At 47.3% G+C, this 17,020-nt stretch overlaps 1 protein-coding gene and 1 long non-coding RNA gene across 2 annotated transcripts in view; both read right to left on the reverse strand.

Moving 5' to 3' along the window:
- The window catches only part of LOC106592710 (uncharacterized), a 102,463-nt gene that overhangs the window by 43,679 nt on the left and 41,764 nt on the right, over positions 1–17,020 (reverse strand). Inside the window, exon 10 of the mRNA XM_045713100.1 lies at positions 5,776–6,097. Within this exon, the coding sequence (XP_045569056.1) occupies positions 5,776–6,097 (322 nt within the window). The remainder of the gene's footprint in view (positions 1–5,775; positions 6,098–17,020) is intronic.
- On the reverse strand, positions 767–2,517 carry LOC106602102 (uncharacterized). Its single transcript, XR_006765826.1, has 3 exons — positions 2,298–2,517; positions 2,113–2,196; positions 767–1,787 (listed from the first exon to the last, which is right to left on the reverse strand). It is a non-coding gene; the product is annotated as an uncharacterized lncRNA (long non-coding RNA).

The following is a 17,020-nucleotide window of genomic DNA, read 5'->3' on the forward strand; positions in this document are numbered from 1 at the left end:
TTACCTAAAAGCAGATTCCCGGTCGGAATATTATCGCTTTTTATGAGAAAAATGGCATAAAAATTGATTTTAAACAGCGGTTGACATGCTTCGAAGTACGGTAATGGAATATTTCGAATTTTTTGTCACGAATTACGCCATGCTCGCCACCCTTATTTACCCTTTAGGATAGTGTCTAGAACGCATCGAACAAAACGCCGCTGTTTGGATATAACGATGGATTATTTTGGACCAAACCAACATTTGTTATTGAAGTAGAAGTCCTGGGAGTGCATTCTGACGAAGACAACAAAGGTAATAACATTTTTCTTATAGTAAATCTGACTTTGATGAGTGCTAAACTTGCTGGGTGTCTAAATAGCTAGCCCTGTGATGCCGGGCTATCTACTGAGAATATTGCAAAATGTGCTTTCACCGAAAAGCTATTTTAAAATCGGACATATCGGGTGCATAGAGGAGTTCTGTATCTATAATTCTTAAAATAATTGTTATGCTTTTTGTGAACGTTTATCGTGAGTAATTTAGTAAATTCACCGGCAGTGTTCGGTGGGAATGCTAGTCACATGCTAGTCACATGCTAATGTAAAAAGCTGGTTTTTGATATAAATATGAACTTGATTGAACAAAACATGCATGTATTGTATAACATAATGCCCTAGGCTTGTCATCTGATGAAGATCATCAAAGGTTAGTGCTACATTTAGCTGTGGTTTGGGTTTATGTGACATTATATGCTAGCTTGAAAAATGGGTGTCTGATTATTTCTGGCTGGGTACTCTGCTGACATAATCTAATGTTTTGCTTTCGTTGTAAAGCCTTTTTGAAATCGGACAGTGTGGTTAGATTAACGAGAGTCTTATCTTTAAAATGGTGTAAAATAGTCATATTTTTTAAAAATTGAAGTAATAGCATATCTAAGGTATTTGAATAACGCGCCACAGGATTCAACTGGCTGTTGCGTAGGTGGGACGCAAGCGTCCCACCTAGCCCATAAAGGTTAATGAGTCTGTTGATAACACAGTAGTTTATACATGATTGGACTGTTCCAGCTGTAACAACCAGTTCTGTTGATAACACAGTATTTATACATGATTGGACTGTTCCAGCTGTAACAACTGTTTTTTTGTGTGTGTTTTGTATTAAAATGTTCCATCAGTTTATGTTCCACATTATACTGTCATTATACGACATTATCTTCACCAGATCTCAAACCTCTTGTCTGTCAGGAAGGGTCTTCTGTCCTGGATTCAGCCTTCTCTTCCTGGACTAAGACCTGATGTTGTTTCACCAGATGTCAAACCTCTTGTCTGTCAGGAAGGGTCTTCTGTCCTGGATTCAGCCTTCTCTTCCTGGACTAAGACCTGATGTTGTTTCACCAGATGTCAAACCTCTTGTCTGTCAGGAAGGGTCTTCTGTCCTGGATTCAGCCTTCTCTTCCTGGACTAAGACCTGATGTTGTTTCACCAGATCTCAAACCTCTTGTCTGTCAGGAAGGGTCTTCTGTCCTGGATTCAGCCTTCTCTTCCTGGACTAAGACCTGATGTTTCACCAGATCTCAAACCTCTTGTCTGTCAGGAAAGGTCTTCTGTCCTGGATTCAGCCTTCTCTTCCTGGACTAAGACCTGATGTGTTTCACCAGATGTCAAACCTCTTGTCTGTCAGGAAAGGTCTTCTGTCCTGGATTCAGCCTTCTCTTCCTGGACTAAGACCTGATGTTGTTTCACCAGATGTCAAACCTCTTGTCTGTCAGGAAGGGTCTTCTGTCCTGGATTCTGTTGTTGAAGAGTCTATAGAACATGATAATTATTAATCATTATTATTATTATTATTCTAGTCCTGTGTGGCTCAGTTGGTAGAGTGTTTGCAATGACAGGGTTGTGGTTTCGATTCCCACGGGGGACCAGTACGGAGAAAAAAAAGAAAGAAAAAAAAGGATGAAATGAAACTGAAATGAAACTCACTGAATAAGAGCGTCTGCTAAATTACTAAAATGTAAATGTACATCATTAGACAACACATCTCCATCCTCCAACTGTTGCCCCCAGCAACAGACACACCCATATGATCTCACACACACACACATGCTCTGCTCACCGTCACACACACCCTTACCGTACGGTGTGTATTGAAGTGTTGGTAGAGACCAGTTGGAGTATTCTGTCAGTCAGAGCATCAGTGATGTCATTGTGACTCAGGCTACGAGAGAGAGACAGAGCGAGAGAGAGAACAAGTGATCAGACATTTGTCATCTAGTATCACAGACACAGAAACACACACACACAGTGAAAGCCACTCACTCCAGGACTTGTACTTTATGCAGGTGTGTGATCAGGGGCTGTAGGTGGTGGTCTGTGAGTTGACAGTGGCTGAGGTCCAGTTCTGACAGACCCTCTGAGTGTTCCAGAACCAGGGCCAGAGATCCACAGGCCTTCTGGTCCAGCCTGGTCTCACTGAGGTCCAGCTCCCCATCCAGGGCTCTGCACAGGGACTCTGTGTGCCTCAGCAGCCCCTCTTCAATCCCCCTCACACACAAGGTCCAGCAGCTGAAGTAGCAGAGCTTTGCTGGGGCTGAGAGGACAAGAAGCAGAGACAACATTATGACACAGAGTAGGTCTAACTCCTACTGATAAACTAGTTGGTCAAATGTTTGTCTTTGTGTGTCTAACCTCAGCTTGACAATATGCAGGATGGGAAGCAGCTCCCTCAGTGCTCTGTCCTCCACCTCACAGTCTCTTAGGATGAGCTGGACCTGGTTCTGGACCAGCTGGGTGCTGTGTTGGTTCTGCTTCAGAACAGAGCTGATGGCCCTGCAGTGGTCAGACACAGAGCCTTCTCCTGGTCCTGAGCTGACAGGTCCACAGAGGAGGAGCAGGAGAAGTCCAGCCTGTAGTGCAGAGACCTGAGCAGCCATACTGCTGTTGGTGGTGGTGGTGCCCCCTGCTGGATCTGAGAGGCAGCACAGCACTGGAGGAAACTCAGCAGTAACCTCCTGTCAACACTACAGAGTGAGAGAGAGAGACAGAGAGAGACACAGAGATACAGAGACAGAGTATGAGAGAGGATAGAGAGAGAGACCTATTTTCACAGCATCACACATTAAAACACTGATAAACACACTACAACTCTGTTAGTCAGGTCAACTCCCAGGCGTTCCCCTTCAATTCCACTCCTAGCTGAGGTTAAGGTTAGTACATTACACTAAGGTTAGGGTTAGAGGTTAAATCAGTCAGGAAGTGGAAAGCCTCATAGTTCTATCCATTCTAGCAGGGTCAAAGAGTGGCAACTAAACCTGAGTTGGGAGACTCTGTCCAGAAGAGGCAGGATGCTCTCTATCTCCCCCGGTGGTATGGAGGTCCACAGCAGGTTGACTTTGACTTGGTGGCTGTGCTGCAGGGTAAAACACAGAGCAGTACAGTCCACTCTGTCCAGCTCTCTGCTGTTCAGGTTGATCCAATGGTCTGAAGACCTCAACAAACTGGACACACAGTCACTGGCTCTACTGTCATAGATCTGTCTGATGGAAGACTTTACAAAGCTGGAACTGGACCTGAACAAACATGGAGAATGGATTGTTGTGGTTATGTCAAGGTTTTATAAAGGATAACTCACATAGTAACAACTGGCTGGATAGGACATTAATAATTCAAGTCTATAAATATTGAATAAAGATCTCCCACCTCTTCATTAAAAACCTAATGATATTACAGAGGATAACTCAGAACAACATGTCACTGGATAGAAATAGTTATTTTATTATTTCTAGAAAGTCTGAATAGAGAAAGAAGTTCTCCCACCTCTTGAGAGTAACTCTTCCCAGAAAGGGGAGAAGATCTGAGATGTTCTTCTCTAGAAGCCCGTTCTTCCTGAGGTCCACAGTGATGTTGTGGGTTGAATGCTGCAGCAGAGAGAGAAGCACTTCCCAGTCCAGCCTGCAGGAGGTCAGGTCTCCACCAACCTTCTCCAGGAACCACTGAGTCAAGTCCTTGTCCTGAGCTTCATACACAACTACAGTCAGCTGCTGCAGAGTGTCTGAGTTCAGTCTAGGAGGTTGGAACATACAGGCAGTCAGAAATATGAAGAAAAACACATGAATGAAGTTACTATTTCTATTTAAAAAACATCAGCTTCAGACTGACCTGAGAGAGAGAGGTCCCTGGTGACACAGCAGTGTGATGAGAGAGTGACCCTGGATCCAGAAGTCAGTCAGGTCCAGACACTGAACCCTCCAGAGTCTCAGCAGGGACGCCACACTACTCAGAGCCCTGGATAACACTCTCTCTGGTGGCTGGCTGCTCTTTAGGACCAGGGAGAGTTCTGGGACAGTCGTAGGAGTAGCACCTCTCTCTGTCCTCCTAACCAGTCTGGACAGTTTCACTGCCATACCCACATTCAGCCTGGAATGAAAAGACAAACCTTAAGTCACTTAAAACAGAGAAACCTTGTCAGATAAATACTCAGTAGGAAAATCAACTGTTCAATAGACCTGTAAAAGCTGTCTTACTGAACATACCTGAGCTTGTGGAGCTTTGACTCATGTCTCAAAAGAAGTAAGGCTCCTTGGAGAGAGATCTTGCTGGGGGTGAGAGTGAGGTCCACTCTGGAGGCACAGAGACCCAGGACTCTCCCCACAGACCTGCAGGTTTTCCTGGGTAACTCTCCTCCCAGTGACAGGGTGGAGCCCAAGGCCTGGAGGAGAGAGGCCAACTGCTGGTCCTCCTCTCTGGACCTCACAGGGATGGATTCACACACAGTCTGGAAGAACCTGTCATCATCACAGCTGAAACAGCAAAACATGGGGGACATCGAATCAGATATTTAGGAGACAGTGACACATGGATTGTTGTTTTGGCTCTGTACTCCAGCACTTTGAAATGATACAGTGACTATGAGGTTAAAGGTCAGCTTTAATCCGAGGGTATTTTCATACATATCAGGGGAACTGTTTAGAAATTACAGCACTTTTTGTACATACAGTGCCCTGCAATAGTTTTCAATCCCCTTAAGACTTTTTATTGTGTTACAACCTGGAATTAAAATTCAATGAATTTGACATTTTTTTTGTCAAAATAAGAAATGAATGAAAAATAAAACACATAACTCTTCACCACTGACTAAATACAGAAACATCATCGTCAAACTAAGTGGAATAAACATTTGAAATATAATTTCCTGAGAAACATGGTGAAAATACCCTCAAATTAAAGCTGACAGTTTGACCTTTAACCTCAGTCATTGTATCATGTCAAAGTGTACAGAGACAAAATAACAAATGCATCACTGTCCCAATACGTCTTCCTCACTGTACATGAATACCTGCCTGTCATATGGAAACACCATGTCACAGAGAAAGTTACATAATATACATGACATTTGGTTTATAGATTAGATATTCTGAATATAAAGGTTCAGGTTTAATATTACAACATTTCTCAAAGATAAAATTCACAAGATTTCTAAAAGACAAATGTCTAGCATCACATAATTTAGATAAATTAACAATATATCTGTAATATTTAGTAATGCAACATATTTGTTATGTCAGGAAATGGGCTGATAAATGTTACCAGATTCACCAACACTAGACGTTTTATATGTCAAATGTTTCTACAAGATAATAACCACTAGCATCACATAATCACTAACCACCACACATGTTCAGACTCACCTCAGCTGTGAGATGTAGGACAGACACTGAAGGAAACTCCTCACTTCACTCTCTTCAACTGACCAGCCCTTCAGCTCTACTGGTTTCTTCTCTGGTTGGAGTTTCAGCACTTCTAGGAGGAGGGAGGCCTTTCTCTCTGAGAGGTCTATGGACCAGACTGCAGGAGCTGACTGGTAAACTGGCTGTAATGCTGGAAGGACACTCCTGACTGTTTGAGTCTCATAATCCTTCACATGTGAGTACAGATCAAGCAGGAAATCACTCTGTTTAGAATTGTCTCCATAGTCAAAAGGAAAGGTGCTGTAAGTACACACTGATGATACCAGCTTCAGTGTCTTCTCTCCTGTCTGCTCCTCCCACTCTGCTGCTTGAGACAGGAGATCCACCAGGAACTTGATCCGCTTTGAGGGATCAGACCTCCATGGATAGAAACTGCAACAAGGACAGTAACAGCTGATTCAGACATGGATGAACACATGAAACCAGTCATAGTTAAAGATATATGAAGTAGTTATACATTTACATAATGTGCTTTGGTTATATGTTAAAGTATTTAATTTTAGAGACATTCACATGATTTATCTGTGACATTTAGTAATGTAACATTAGTGATGTCAGGAAATGGGCTGATAAATGTTCCCAGATTCACCAACATGTGTAGTTTTATACGGAGCCTTCACCGTGTGCTGCCACTTTGCATCAGCAGTCAGAAAGGAGACTCTCTGGGGGCAGTTTGATAGTGTGATGCTGCACAACTCTGGTTTTTCTCTCTTCTCTCTCCCCTCTCTCTCTCTTATCTCACTCACTCTCACCTCTCTTTCTCTCTCTCTTCCCTCACTCACTCTCACCTCTCTTTCTCTCTCTCTTCCCTCATTCTCTAACACTTCCCTCACTCTCTCTCTCTTCCCTCACTCACTCTCTCTCTCTTTCTCTCTTCCCTCACTCACTCTCTTTCTCTCTCTTCACTCACTACTACTCACTCACTACACTGACCTTTCCTTCTCTCTCTCTTCTCTCTCTTCCCTATCTCTTCTGTCTCATCCCTCACTCTCTCTCGCTTCATTCTCTCTCTATCTCTCTCTCTCTTCACTCTCTCTCTCTCTTCCCTCACTCTCTCGGTCTCTCTTCCCTCACTCTCTCGGTCTCTCTTCCCTCACTATCTCAGTCTCTCTCTATCTCTTCCCTCACTCACTCTCACCCCCTCACTTTCTCTTTCCTCACTCTCTCCCTCTTCCCTCACTCTCTCCCTCTTCCCTCACTCTCTCCCTCTTCCCTCAGTCTCTCATACTCTCTCTTATCCCTCACTCACTCTCTCCCACTCCCTCTCTCCTCACTCCCTCTTCCCTCACTCTCTCTCTTTTCTCACTCTCTCTCTCCTTACTCTTTTTCTCTTCCCTCACTCTCTATCTTACCTCACTCTCTCTTCCCTCATTCTCCCTCTCTCTTCTCACACTCACTCTCTCTCTCTTCCCACACTCTCACTCTCTCTCTCTCTCTCTCATTCTCTCTTCCCTCACTCTCTCTCTTCCCTCACTCTCTCTCTTTCCCTAACTCTCTCTCTCTTGCCTCACTCTCTCTCTCTTCCTCACTATCTCTCTCATCCCTCACTCTCTCTCCCATCCCTCACTCTCTTTTTCACTATCTCTCTCCTCACTCTCTTCCCTCACTCTCTCTCTCTTCCCTTACTCTCTCTCTTCCTCTCGCTTTCTTCCCACACTCTCTCTCTCTCTCCCTCACTCTCTCCCCTCTCTCTCTTCCCTCACTCATCTCTCTCTCTTCCCTCATTCTCTCTCTCTTCTCAAACTCACTCTCTCTCTCCCTCACTCTCTCCCTCTCTATTCCCTCATTCTCTCTCTCTTCCATCACTCTCTCTCTCTTCCCTCTCTCTCTCTTTTCCCTCACTCCCTCTCTCTCTTCCGTCACGCTCTCTCTCATCCCTAACTCACTCGCTCTCTTCCCTCACTACCTCTCTCATTTCCCTCTCTTCCCTCACTCTCTCTCTTCACACCATTTCTCTCTCTCTTCCCTCACTCTCTCTCTCTCTTCCCGCACACCCTCTCTCTCTTCCCTCATTCTCTCTCTTCCCTCACTCTCTCTCTCTTCCCTCACACCCTCTCTTTCTTCCCTCACGCTCTCTCTCTCTTCCCTCACTCTCTCTTTCCTCACTCTCTCTCTTCCCTCACACTCTCTCTCTCTTCCCTCACTCTCTCTTTCCTCACTCTCTCTATTCCCTCCCTCTATCTCTCTACCCTCCCTCTTTCTCTCTCTCTTCCCTCACTTTCTCTCATCCCTCACTCTCTCATTCACTCTCTCTCTTCCCTTACTCTCTCGCTCTCTCTTCCATCATTCTCTCCCTCTCTCCCTCACTCTCTCTCTCTTCCTCCTCTCTCTCTTCCCCACTCCCTCTCTCTCTCCTCTCTCTCTCTCTTCCCTCACTCTCTCTCTCTTCCCTCACTCTCTCTCTCATCCCTCACTCACTCTCATCCCTCACTACCTCTCTTCCCTCACTACCTCTCTCATTTCCCTCTCTTCCCTCACTCTCTCTCTCTTCACACCATCTCTCTCTCTCCCCTCACTCTCTCTCTTCCCTCACTCTCTCTCCCTTCCCGCACACCCTCTCTCCCTTCCCGCACACCCTCTCTCTCTTCCCTCATTCTCTCTCTCTCTTCCCTCATTCTCTCTTTCTCTTCCCTCACTCTCTCTCCCTCTCTCCCCTCACTCTCTCCCTCTCTCCCCTCACTCTCTCTCTTCCCTCATTCCCCCTCACTCTCTCATTTCCCTCATTCTCCCTCTCTCATTTCCCTCATTCTCCCTCTCTCATTTCCCTCTTCTCTCTCTCTCTCTCTCACTCTCACTCTCACTCTCTCCAGTGCTTTACACTGCAGCAGTCTTTATTATTGTTTTCAATGCTCGTCCCTTTGAGGTTCAGCATCGCTGGACTATTATCGCCCCTGCCAGATGTATTTGGGTTGACATTTTAGTTAATCTCTTGGTGCGGGTGGGATCGCTTTGCATGCCACCTGTGGTGCACTCCATCAACAGCAGGTGCGCATTTCAAGGCGGCTTTGTTTGTCAAAATTCAAATTTCATACCTCTGCACTCACCACTTGGAGGTAATACAGATAATACATATCCTCTAATGTGATACTAGGTTCTTTCTTGTAAATAGGTTTTACGGCGAATTGCTCTGCATCAATTGTAGGTATGTTAGGATCTGTGCATGTTTTACATGTGTGTGTTATCTTTTGTCTCGACAGGGTAAGGCTAACATGCTACACTCTTTACAGTCTCATCATGACACTCCTAGATATGTTTGTGGTTTTAGTGGGTCTATCGTTCATTTCTCAGTTACTACCTGGCTGGTGTGACGAAATCTTTAACCTCCAATACCCAAGATTACAACACAAATTAAATATTAAATTGAATTTGTAAAGGATTATATCATTCAGCATCATATAATCATTACATACTTTTGAACTCACATCAGCTGTGAGATGTAGGACAGACACTGAAGGAAACTCACTCACTTTCTTCATCTGAGCAGCCCCAGTTACGGTTCTGCTCTGGTTGGAGTTTCTGCACTAAGGGAGGCCTTTCTCTCTGAGAGGTCTATGGACCAGGCTGCAGGAGCTGACTGGTAAACTGGCTGTAATGCTGGAAGGACACTCCTGCCTGTTTGAGTCTCATAGTCCTTCACATGTGAGTACAGATCCAGCAGGAAATCACATTGATATTCCTTGATCTCATCATCATCATCATCACAGAAGGGGAAAGTGTTGTAAGTACACACTGATGATACCAGATTCAGTGTCTTCTCTCCTGTCTGCTCCTCCCACTCTGCTGCTTGAGACAGGAGATCCACCAGGAACTTGATCTGCTTTGAGGGATCAGACCTCCATGGACAGAAACTGCAACAAGGACAGTAACAGCTGATTCAGACATGGATGAACACATGAAACCAGTCATAGTTAAAGATATATGAAGTAGTTATACATTTACATAATGTGCTTTGGTTATATGTTAAAGTATTTAGTTTTAGAGACATTCACATGATTTATCTGTGACATTTAGTAATGTAACATTAGTTATGTCAGGAAATGGGCTGATAAATGTTCCCAGATTCACCAACATGTGTAGTTTTATACCGAGCCTTCACCGTGTGCTGCCACTTTGCATCAGCAGTCAGAAGGGAGACTCTGGGCAGATTTGATAGTGTGATGCTGCACAACATCTGTTTGTTTTCCCTCTTCCCCCTCACTCACTCTCTCTCTCTCTCTCTCTCTCTCTCTCTCTCTTCCCCTCACTCACTCTCTTCCCACACTCACTCACTCTCTCTCTTCCGAAGACTCACTCACTCTCTCTCTTCCCTCACTCACTCTCTCTCTCTCTTCTACTCCCTCACTCTCTCTCTCTTCCCTCACTCACTCTCTCTCCCTCTTCCATCACTCACTCACTCTCTCTCTTTCCTCACTCTCTCTCACTCTCTTCCCCTCACTAACTCTTCCCTCTTCCCTCACTCTCTCAATTCCCTCACTCTCTCTCTCCACTTCCCTCACTCACTATCTCTCTTCCCTCACTCACTCTTTCCTCACTCTCTCTCTCTCTTCCTCACTCCCTCTCTCTCTTACCTCAATTACTCTCTCTCTCTCTCCCCTCACTCACTCTCTCTTCCAACTCACTCTCTCTTCCCACACTCACTTACTCTCTTCCCTCACTTTACTCTTCCCTCACTCATTCACTCACTCTCTCTCTCTTCCCCTCACTCACTCTCTCTCTCTTCCATCACTCACTCTCTCCTCATTCACTCTCTCTCTCTCTTCCCTCACTCCTCTCTCTCTCTCTTCCCCTCTCACTCCAGTCTCTCCCTCACTCCTCTCTCTCTCCCTCACTCGTCTCTCTCTCTCCCTCACTGCTCTCTCCTCCTCACTCGCTCCTCTCTCTTCCTCATTCACTCTCTCTCTCTTCCCTCATTCACTCTCCCTCTCTTCCCTCACTCCACTCTCTCTCTCTCCCTCACTCACTCTCTCTCCCTCTCTCTTCCCTCTCTTTCTCTTCCTCTCTCTCTCTTCCTCACTCTCTCTCTCTTACCTCACTCTCTTTCTCCTCCCATCTCACACTTACTATCTCTCTCTTCCTCACTCACTCTCTCTCTTCCCTCACTCTTTCTTCCCTCACTCACTATCTCTCTTCCCACACTCACTCCTCTCTCTCTCTTCCCACACTCACTCATCTCTCTCTCTCTTCCCTCACTCACTCTCTCTCCCTCTTCGATCACTCACTCACCTCTCTCTTTCCTCCTCTCTCACTCTCTTCCCTCACTAACTCTTTCCCTCTTCCCTCACTCTCTCAATTCCCTCACTCTCTCTCTCACTTCCCTCACTCTCACTATCTCTCTTCCCTCACTCACTCTTTCCTCACTTCTCTCTCTCTCTTCCCTCACTCCTCTCTCTCTCTTACCTCACTACTCTCTCTCTCTTCCCTCACTCATCTCTCTCTTCCCCTCACTCTCTCTCTTCCCCTCACTTTACTCTCTTCCCTCACTTACTCTCTTCCCTCACTCATTCACTCACTCTCTCTCTCTCTTCCCTCACTCACTCTCTCTCTCTTCCATCACTCACTCTCTCTCCTCTTCCTCTCTCTCTCTTCCTCACTCCTCTCTCTCTCTTCCCTCCTCGTCTCTCCCTCACTGCTCTCTCTCTCCCCTCACTCGCTCTCTCTCCCCCTCCTCGCTCTCTCTCTCCCCTCACTTTCGCTCTCTCTCTCTTCCCTCATTCACTCTCTCTCTCTTCCCTCATTCACTCTCTCTTCCCTCATTCACTCTCTCTCTCTTCCCTCATCACTCTCCCCTCTCTTCCCTCACTCACTCTCTCTCTCTTCCCTCACTCACTCTCTCTCCCTCTCTCTTCCCTCTCTTTCTCCTCCTCTCTCTCTCTTCCCTCACTCTCTCTCTTCCTCACTCTCTCTTTCTCCTCCCTCACACTCACTATCTCTCTCTTCCCTCACTCACTCTCTCTCTCTTCCCTCACTCACTTTCTTCCTCACTCACTACTCTCTCTCTTCCGACACTCACTCACTCTCTCTCTCTCTTCCCCAATCTCACTCACTCTCTCTCTCTTCCCTCACTCACTCTCTCTCCCTCTTCGCATCACTCCTCACTCTCTCTCTTTCCTCACTCTCTCTCATCTCTTCCCTCACTAACTCTTTCCCTCTTCCCTCACTCTCTAAATTTCCTCACTCTCTCTCTACTTCCCTCACTCACTTATCTCTCTTCCCTCACTCACTCTTTCCTCCTCTCTCTCTCTCTTCCCTCACTCCCTCTTTCTCTCTCTCTTACCTCAATCACTCTCTCTCTCTTCCCTCGCTCACTCTCTCTTCCCACCTCACTCTCTCTTCCCACACTCACTTACTCTCTTCCCTCTTACTCTCTTCCTCACTCATTCCTCACTCTCTCTCTCTCTTCCTCACTCACTCTCTCTCTCCCCTCCATCACTCACACCTCTCTCTCCTCATTCACTCTCTTTCTCTCTTCCCTCACTCTCTCTCTCTCTTCCTCACTCACTCTCTCTCTCTTCCCTCACTCAGTCTCTCTCCCTCACTCGCTCTCTCTCCCCTCACTCGCTCTCTCTCTCCCTCACTCTCGCTCTCTCTCCTCACTTCGCTCTCTCTCTCTTCCCTCATTCACTCTCTCTCTCTTCCCTCATTCACTCTCTCTCTCTTCCCTCACTCCTCTCTCTCTCTTCCCTCACTCACTCTCTCTCTCTTCCCTCACTCACTCTCTCTCCCTCTCTCATCTCTCTCTCTCTCTCTCTCTCTCTCTCTTCCCTCACTCTCTCTCTCTTCCTCACTCTCTCTCTCTCTCCCACTCACTCACTCTCTCTCTCTTCATCACTCACTCACTCTCTTCCTTCACTATTCGCTCTCTCTTCCCTCACTCACTCTCTCTCTCTTCCCTCACTTCTCTCTTCCCTCCTCCTCTCTCTCTCTTCCTCACTCTCTCTCACTCTCTTCCCTCACTAAATCTCTCTCTCTTCCCTCACTAACTCTCTCTTTCCCTCCTCACTCTCTCTCTCTCTTCCTCACTCTCTTCCCTCACTTCCTCTCTCTCTTCCCTCACTCTCTCTTTCCTCACTCTCTCTCTCTTCCTCACTCCTCTCTCTCTCTCTCTCTCTCTCTCTCTCTCTTCCCTCACTCACTCTCTTCCTACTCACTCTCTCTCTCCTACTCACTCTCTCTCTCTCCCCTCCTCTCTCTCTCTTCCCTCACTCTCCTCTCTCTTCCCTCACTCTCTCTCTCTTTCCTACTCCTCTCTTCCCTCATCTCTCCTCTCTTCCTTCACTCTCTCTTCCCTCACTCTCTCTCTTCCTCACTCTCTCTCTTCCCTCACTCACTCTCTCTCTTCTCTCACTCACTCTCTCTTTTCTACTCACTCTCTCTCTTCCCTCACTCACTCTCTCTCTCTCTTCCTCACTCACTCTCTCTCTTCCCTCACTCACTCTCTCTCTTCCCTCACTCACTCTCTCTCTTCCCTCACTCACTCTCTCTCTTCCTCACTCACTCTCTGTCTTCCCTCACTCACTCACTCTCTCTTCTTATCATCACTCACCTCTCTCTCTCTTCCCTCACTTCACTCTCTCTCTCTCTTCCATCACTCACTCACTCTCTCTCTTTTCCCTCACTTCTTCATCTCTCTTCCCTCACTAACTCTTTCTCTCTTCCCTCACTCTCTAATTCCCTCACTCACTTCTCTCTCTCTTCCCTCACTCCTATCTCTCTTCCTCACTCACTCTGTTCCTCACTCTCTCTCTCTCTTCCCTCACTCCTCTCTCTCTCTTACTTACTCTCTCTCTCTTCCCTCACTCACTCTCTTTCCCACACTCTCTCTTCCTCACTTACTCTCTTCCCTCACTCATTCACTCACTCTCTCTCTCTTCCCTCACTCACTCTCTCACTCTCTTCCCTCACTCACTCTCTCTCTGTCTCCCCTCATTCACTCTCTTTCTCTCTTCCCTCACTCACTCTCTCTCTCTCTCTTCCCTCACTCACTCTCTCTCTCTCTTCCCTCCTCAGTCTCTCTCCCTCACTCGCTCTCTCTCTCCCCTCACGCACTCTCTCTCCCCTCACGCACTCTCTCTCCCCTCACGCACTCTCTCTCTCTTCCTCAATCACTCTCTCTGTCTTCCCTCAATCACTCTCTCTTCCCTCAATCACTCTCTCTCTGTCTTCCCTCATTCACTCTCTCTGTCTTCCCTCAATACTCTCTCTCTCTTCCCTCACTCACTCTCTCTCCCCTCTCTCTCCCTCTCTCTCCCTCCTCTCTCTCTTCCCTCACTCTCTCTCTGCTCACGCTCTCTTCTCTCTTCCTCTTCACTCACTATCTCTCTCTTCCCTCACTCACTCTCTCTCTTCCCTCACTCACTCTCTTCCTCACTCACTCTCTCTCTTCCCTCACTCTCTCTCTCTCTTCCCTCACTCTCTCTCTCTCTTCCCTCACTCACTCTCTCTCTTCCCTCACTCACTGCTACTCTCTCTTCCTCACTCACTGGCTCTCTCTTCCCTCACTCTTAGCTCTCTCTTCCCTCACTCTCTCTCTCTTCCCTCACTCTCTCTCTCTCTTCCCTCACTCTCTCTCTCTCTTCCCTCACTCACTCTCTCTCTCTCCTCACTCTCTCTCTCTCTTCCTACTTCTCTTCCCTCACTCACTCTCTTCCCTCACGCACTCTCTCTTCCCTCACGCACTCTCTCTTCTCCCCTCATCACTCTCTCTTCCCTCACTCACTCTCTCTCTTCCCTCACTCACTCTCTCTGTCTTCCCTCATCTCTCTCTCTCTTCCCTCACTCACTCTCTCTCTTCCCTCACTCACTCTCTCTTCCCTCACTCACTCTCTCTTCCCTCACTCACTCCTCTCTCTCTCTCTTCCCTCACTCACTCTCTCTCTTCCCTCACTCACTCTCTCTCCTCTTCCCTCACTCACTCTCTCTCTCCTTTCCTCACTCTCTCTCTCTCTTCCCTCACTCACTCTCTCTCTCTTCCCTCACTCTCTCATTCCCTCATCTCACTCTCTCTCTCACTTCCCTCACTCACTATCTCTCTTCCCTCACTCACTCTTTCCTCACTCTCTCTCTCTCTTCCCTCACTCTCTCTCTCTCTTACCTCAATTACTCTCTCTCTCTCTTCCCTCACCACTCTCTCTTCCCACACTCACTCTCTCTTCCCTCACTCACTCTCTTCCCTCACTCATTCACTCACTCTCTCTCTCTTCCCTCACTCACTCTCTCTCTCTCTCTCACTCACTCACTCTCTCTTCCCTCACTCACTCTCTCTCTTCCCTCACTCTCTCTCTCTCTCTTCCTCACTCACTCTCTCTCTCTCTTCCCTCACTCAGTCTCTCTCCTCACTCGCTCTCTCTCTCCCTCACTCGCTCTCTCTCTCCCCTCACTGCTCTCTCTCCCTCACTCGCTCTCTCTCTCTTCCCTCATTCACTCTCTCTCTCTTCCCTCATTCACTCTCTCTTCCCTCATTCACTCTCTCTCTCTCTTCCCTCATTCACTCTCTCTCTCTTCCCTCACTCACTCTCTCTCTCTTCCCTCACTCCCTCTCTCTCCCTCTCTCTTCCCTCTCTCTCTCTCCCTCTCTCTCTCTTCCCTCACTCTCTCTCTTACCTCACTCTCTCTCTCTCCTCCCACTCACACTCACTATCTCTCTCTTCCCTCACTCACTCTCTCTCTTCCCTCTTACTCTCTTCCCTCACTCCTCACTCTCTCTCTTCCCTCACTCACTCTCTCTCTCTTCCTCCTCACTCTCTCTCCCTCTTCCATCACTATCACTCTCTCTTTCCTCACTCTCTCTCTCTCTCTTCCCTCACTATCTCTTTCCCTCTTCCCTCACTCTCTCTCTTCCCTCACTCTCTCTCTCTCACTTCCCTCACTCCTATCTCTTCCCTCACTCACTCTCCCTTCTCACTCATCTCTCTCTCTTCCCTCACTCCCTCTCTCTCTCTTACCTCATTCACTCTCTCTCTCTTTCCTCACTCACTCTCTCTTCCCACTCACTCTCTCTTCCCTCACTCACTTACTCTCTTCCCTCACTTACTCTCTTCCCTCCTCATTCACTCACTCTCTCTCTCTCTTTCCTCACTCATCTCTCTCTCTTCCATCACTCACTCTCTCTCCTATTCACTCTCTTTCTCTCTTCCCTCACTCACTCTCTCTTCCCTCACTAACTTACTCTCTTCCCTCACTTCTCTCTTCCCTCACTCATTCACTCACTCTCTCTCTCTCTTCCCTCACTCATCTCTCTCTCTCTTCCATCACTCACTCTCTCTCCTCATTCACTCTCTTTCTCTCTCCCTCACTCACTCTCTCTCTCTTCCCTCACTCATCTCTCACCTCACTCGCTCTCTCTCTCTCCTCACTCGCTCTCTCTCCCCTCACTCGCTCTCTCTCTCTCCCTCACTCGCTCTCTCTCCCTCCTCCTCTCTCTCTCTTCCCTCATTCACTCTCTCTCTCTTCCCTCATTCACTCTCTCTTCCCTCATTCACTCTCTCTCTCTTCCCTCATTCACTCTCTCTTCCCTCATTCACTCTCTCTATCTTCCCTCATTCACTCTCTCTCTCTTCCCTCACTCACTCTCTCTCCCTCTCTCTTCCCTCTCTCTCTCCTCCCTCTCTCTCTCTTCCCTCACTCTCTCTCTTACCTCACTCTCTCTCTCTCTCCCACTCCTCACTATCTCTCTCTTCATTCACTCACTCACTCTCTTCCTTCACTCATTCGCTCTCTCTTCCCTCACTCACTCTCTCTCTCTTCCCTCACTCTCTCTTCCCTCACTCACTCTCTCTCTCTTTCCTCACTCTCTCTCACTCTCTTCCCTCACTAAATCTCTCTCTTCCCTCACTAACTCTCTTTCCTCACTCTCTCTCTCTCTTCCCTCACTCTCTTCCCTCACTCTCTCGCTCTCTTCCCTCTACTCTCTCTTTCCTCACTCTCTCTCTCTCTCTTCCTCATCTCTTCCCTCACTCACTCTCTTCCCACACTCACTCTCTCTCTCTCTCCTCACTCTCTCTCTCTCTTCCCTCACTCTCTCTCTCTCTTCCCTCACTCACTGACTCTCTCTTCCCTCACTCACTGACTCTCTCTTCCCTCACTCACTGACTCTCTCTTCCCTCACTCTCGCTCTCTCTTCCTCACTCACTCTCTCTCTCTTCCTCACTCTCCCTCTCTCTTCCCTCACTCTCTCTCTCATTCCTCACTCTGCTCTCTCTTCCCTCACTCTCTCTCTCTTCCCTCACTCTCTTCCCTCACTCACTCTCTTCCCTCACTCACTCTCTCTTCCCTCACTCACTCTCTCTTTTCTCTCAC

Source organism: Salmo salar, unplaced genomic scaffold (assembly GCF_905237065.1).
Source record: "Salmo salar unplaced genomic scaffold, Ssal_v3.1, whole genome shotgun sequence".
Taxonomy (NCBI): domain Eukaryota; kingdom Metazoa; phylum Chordata; class Actinopteri; order Salmoniformes; family Salmonidae; genus Salmo; species Salmo salar.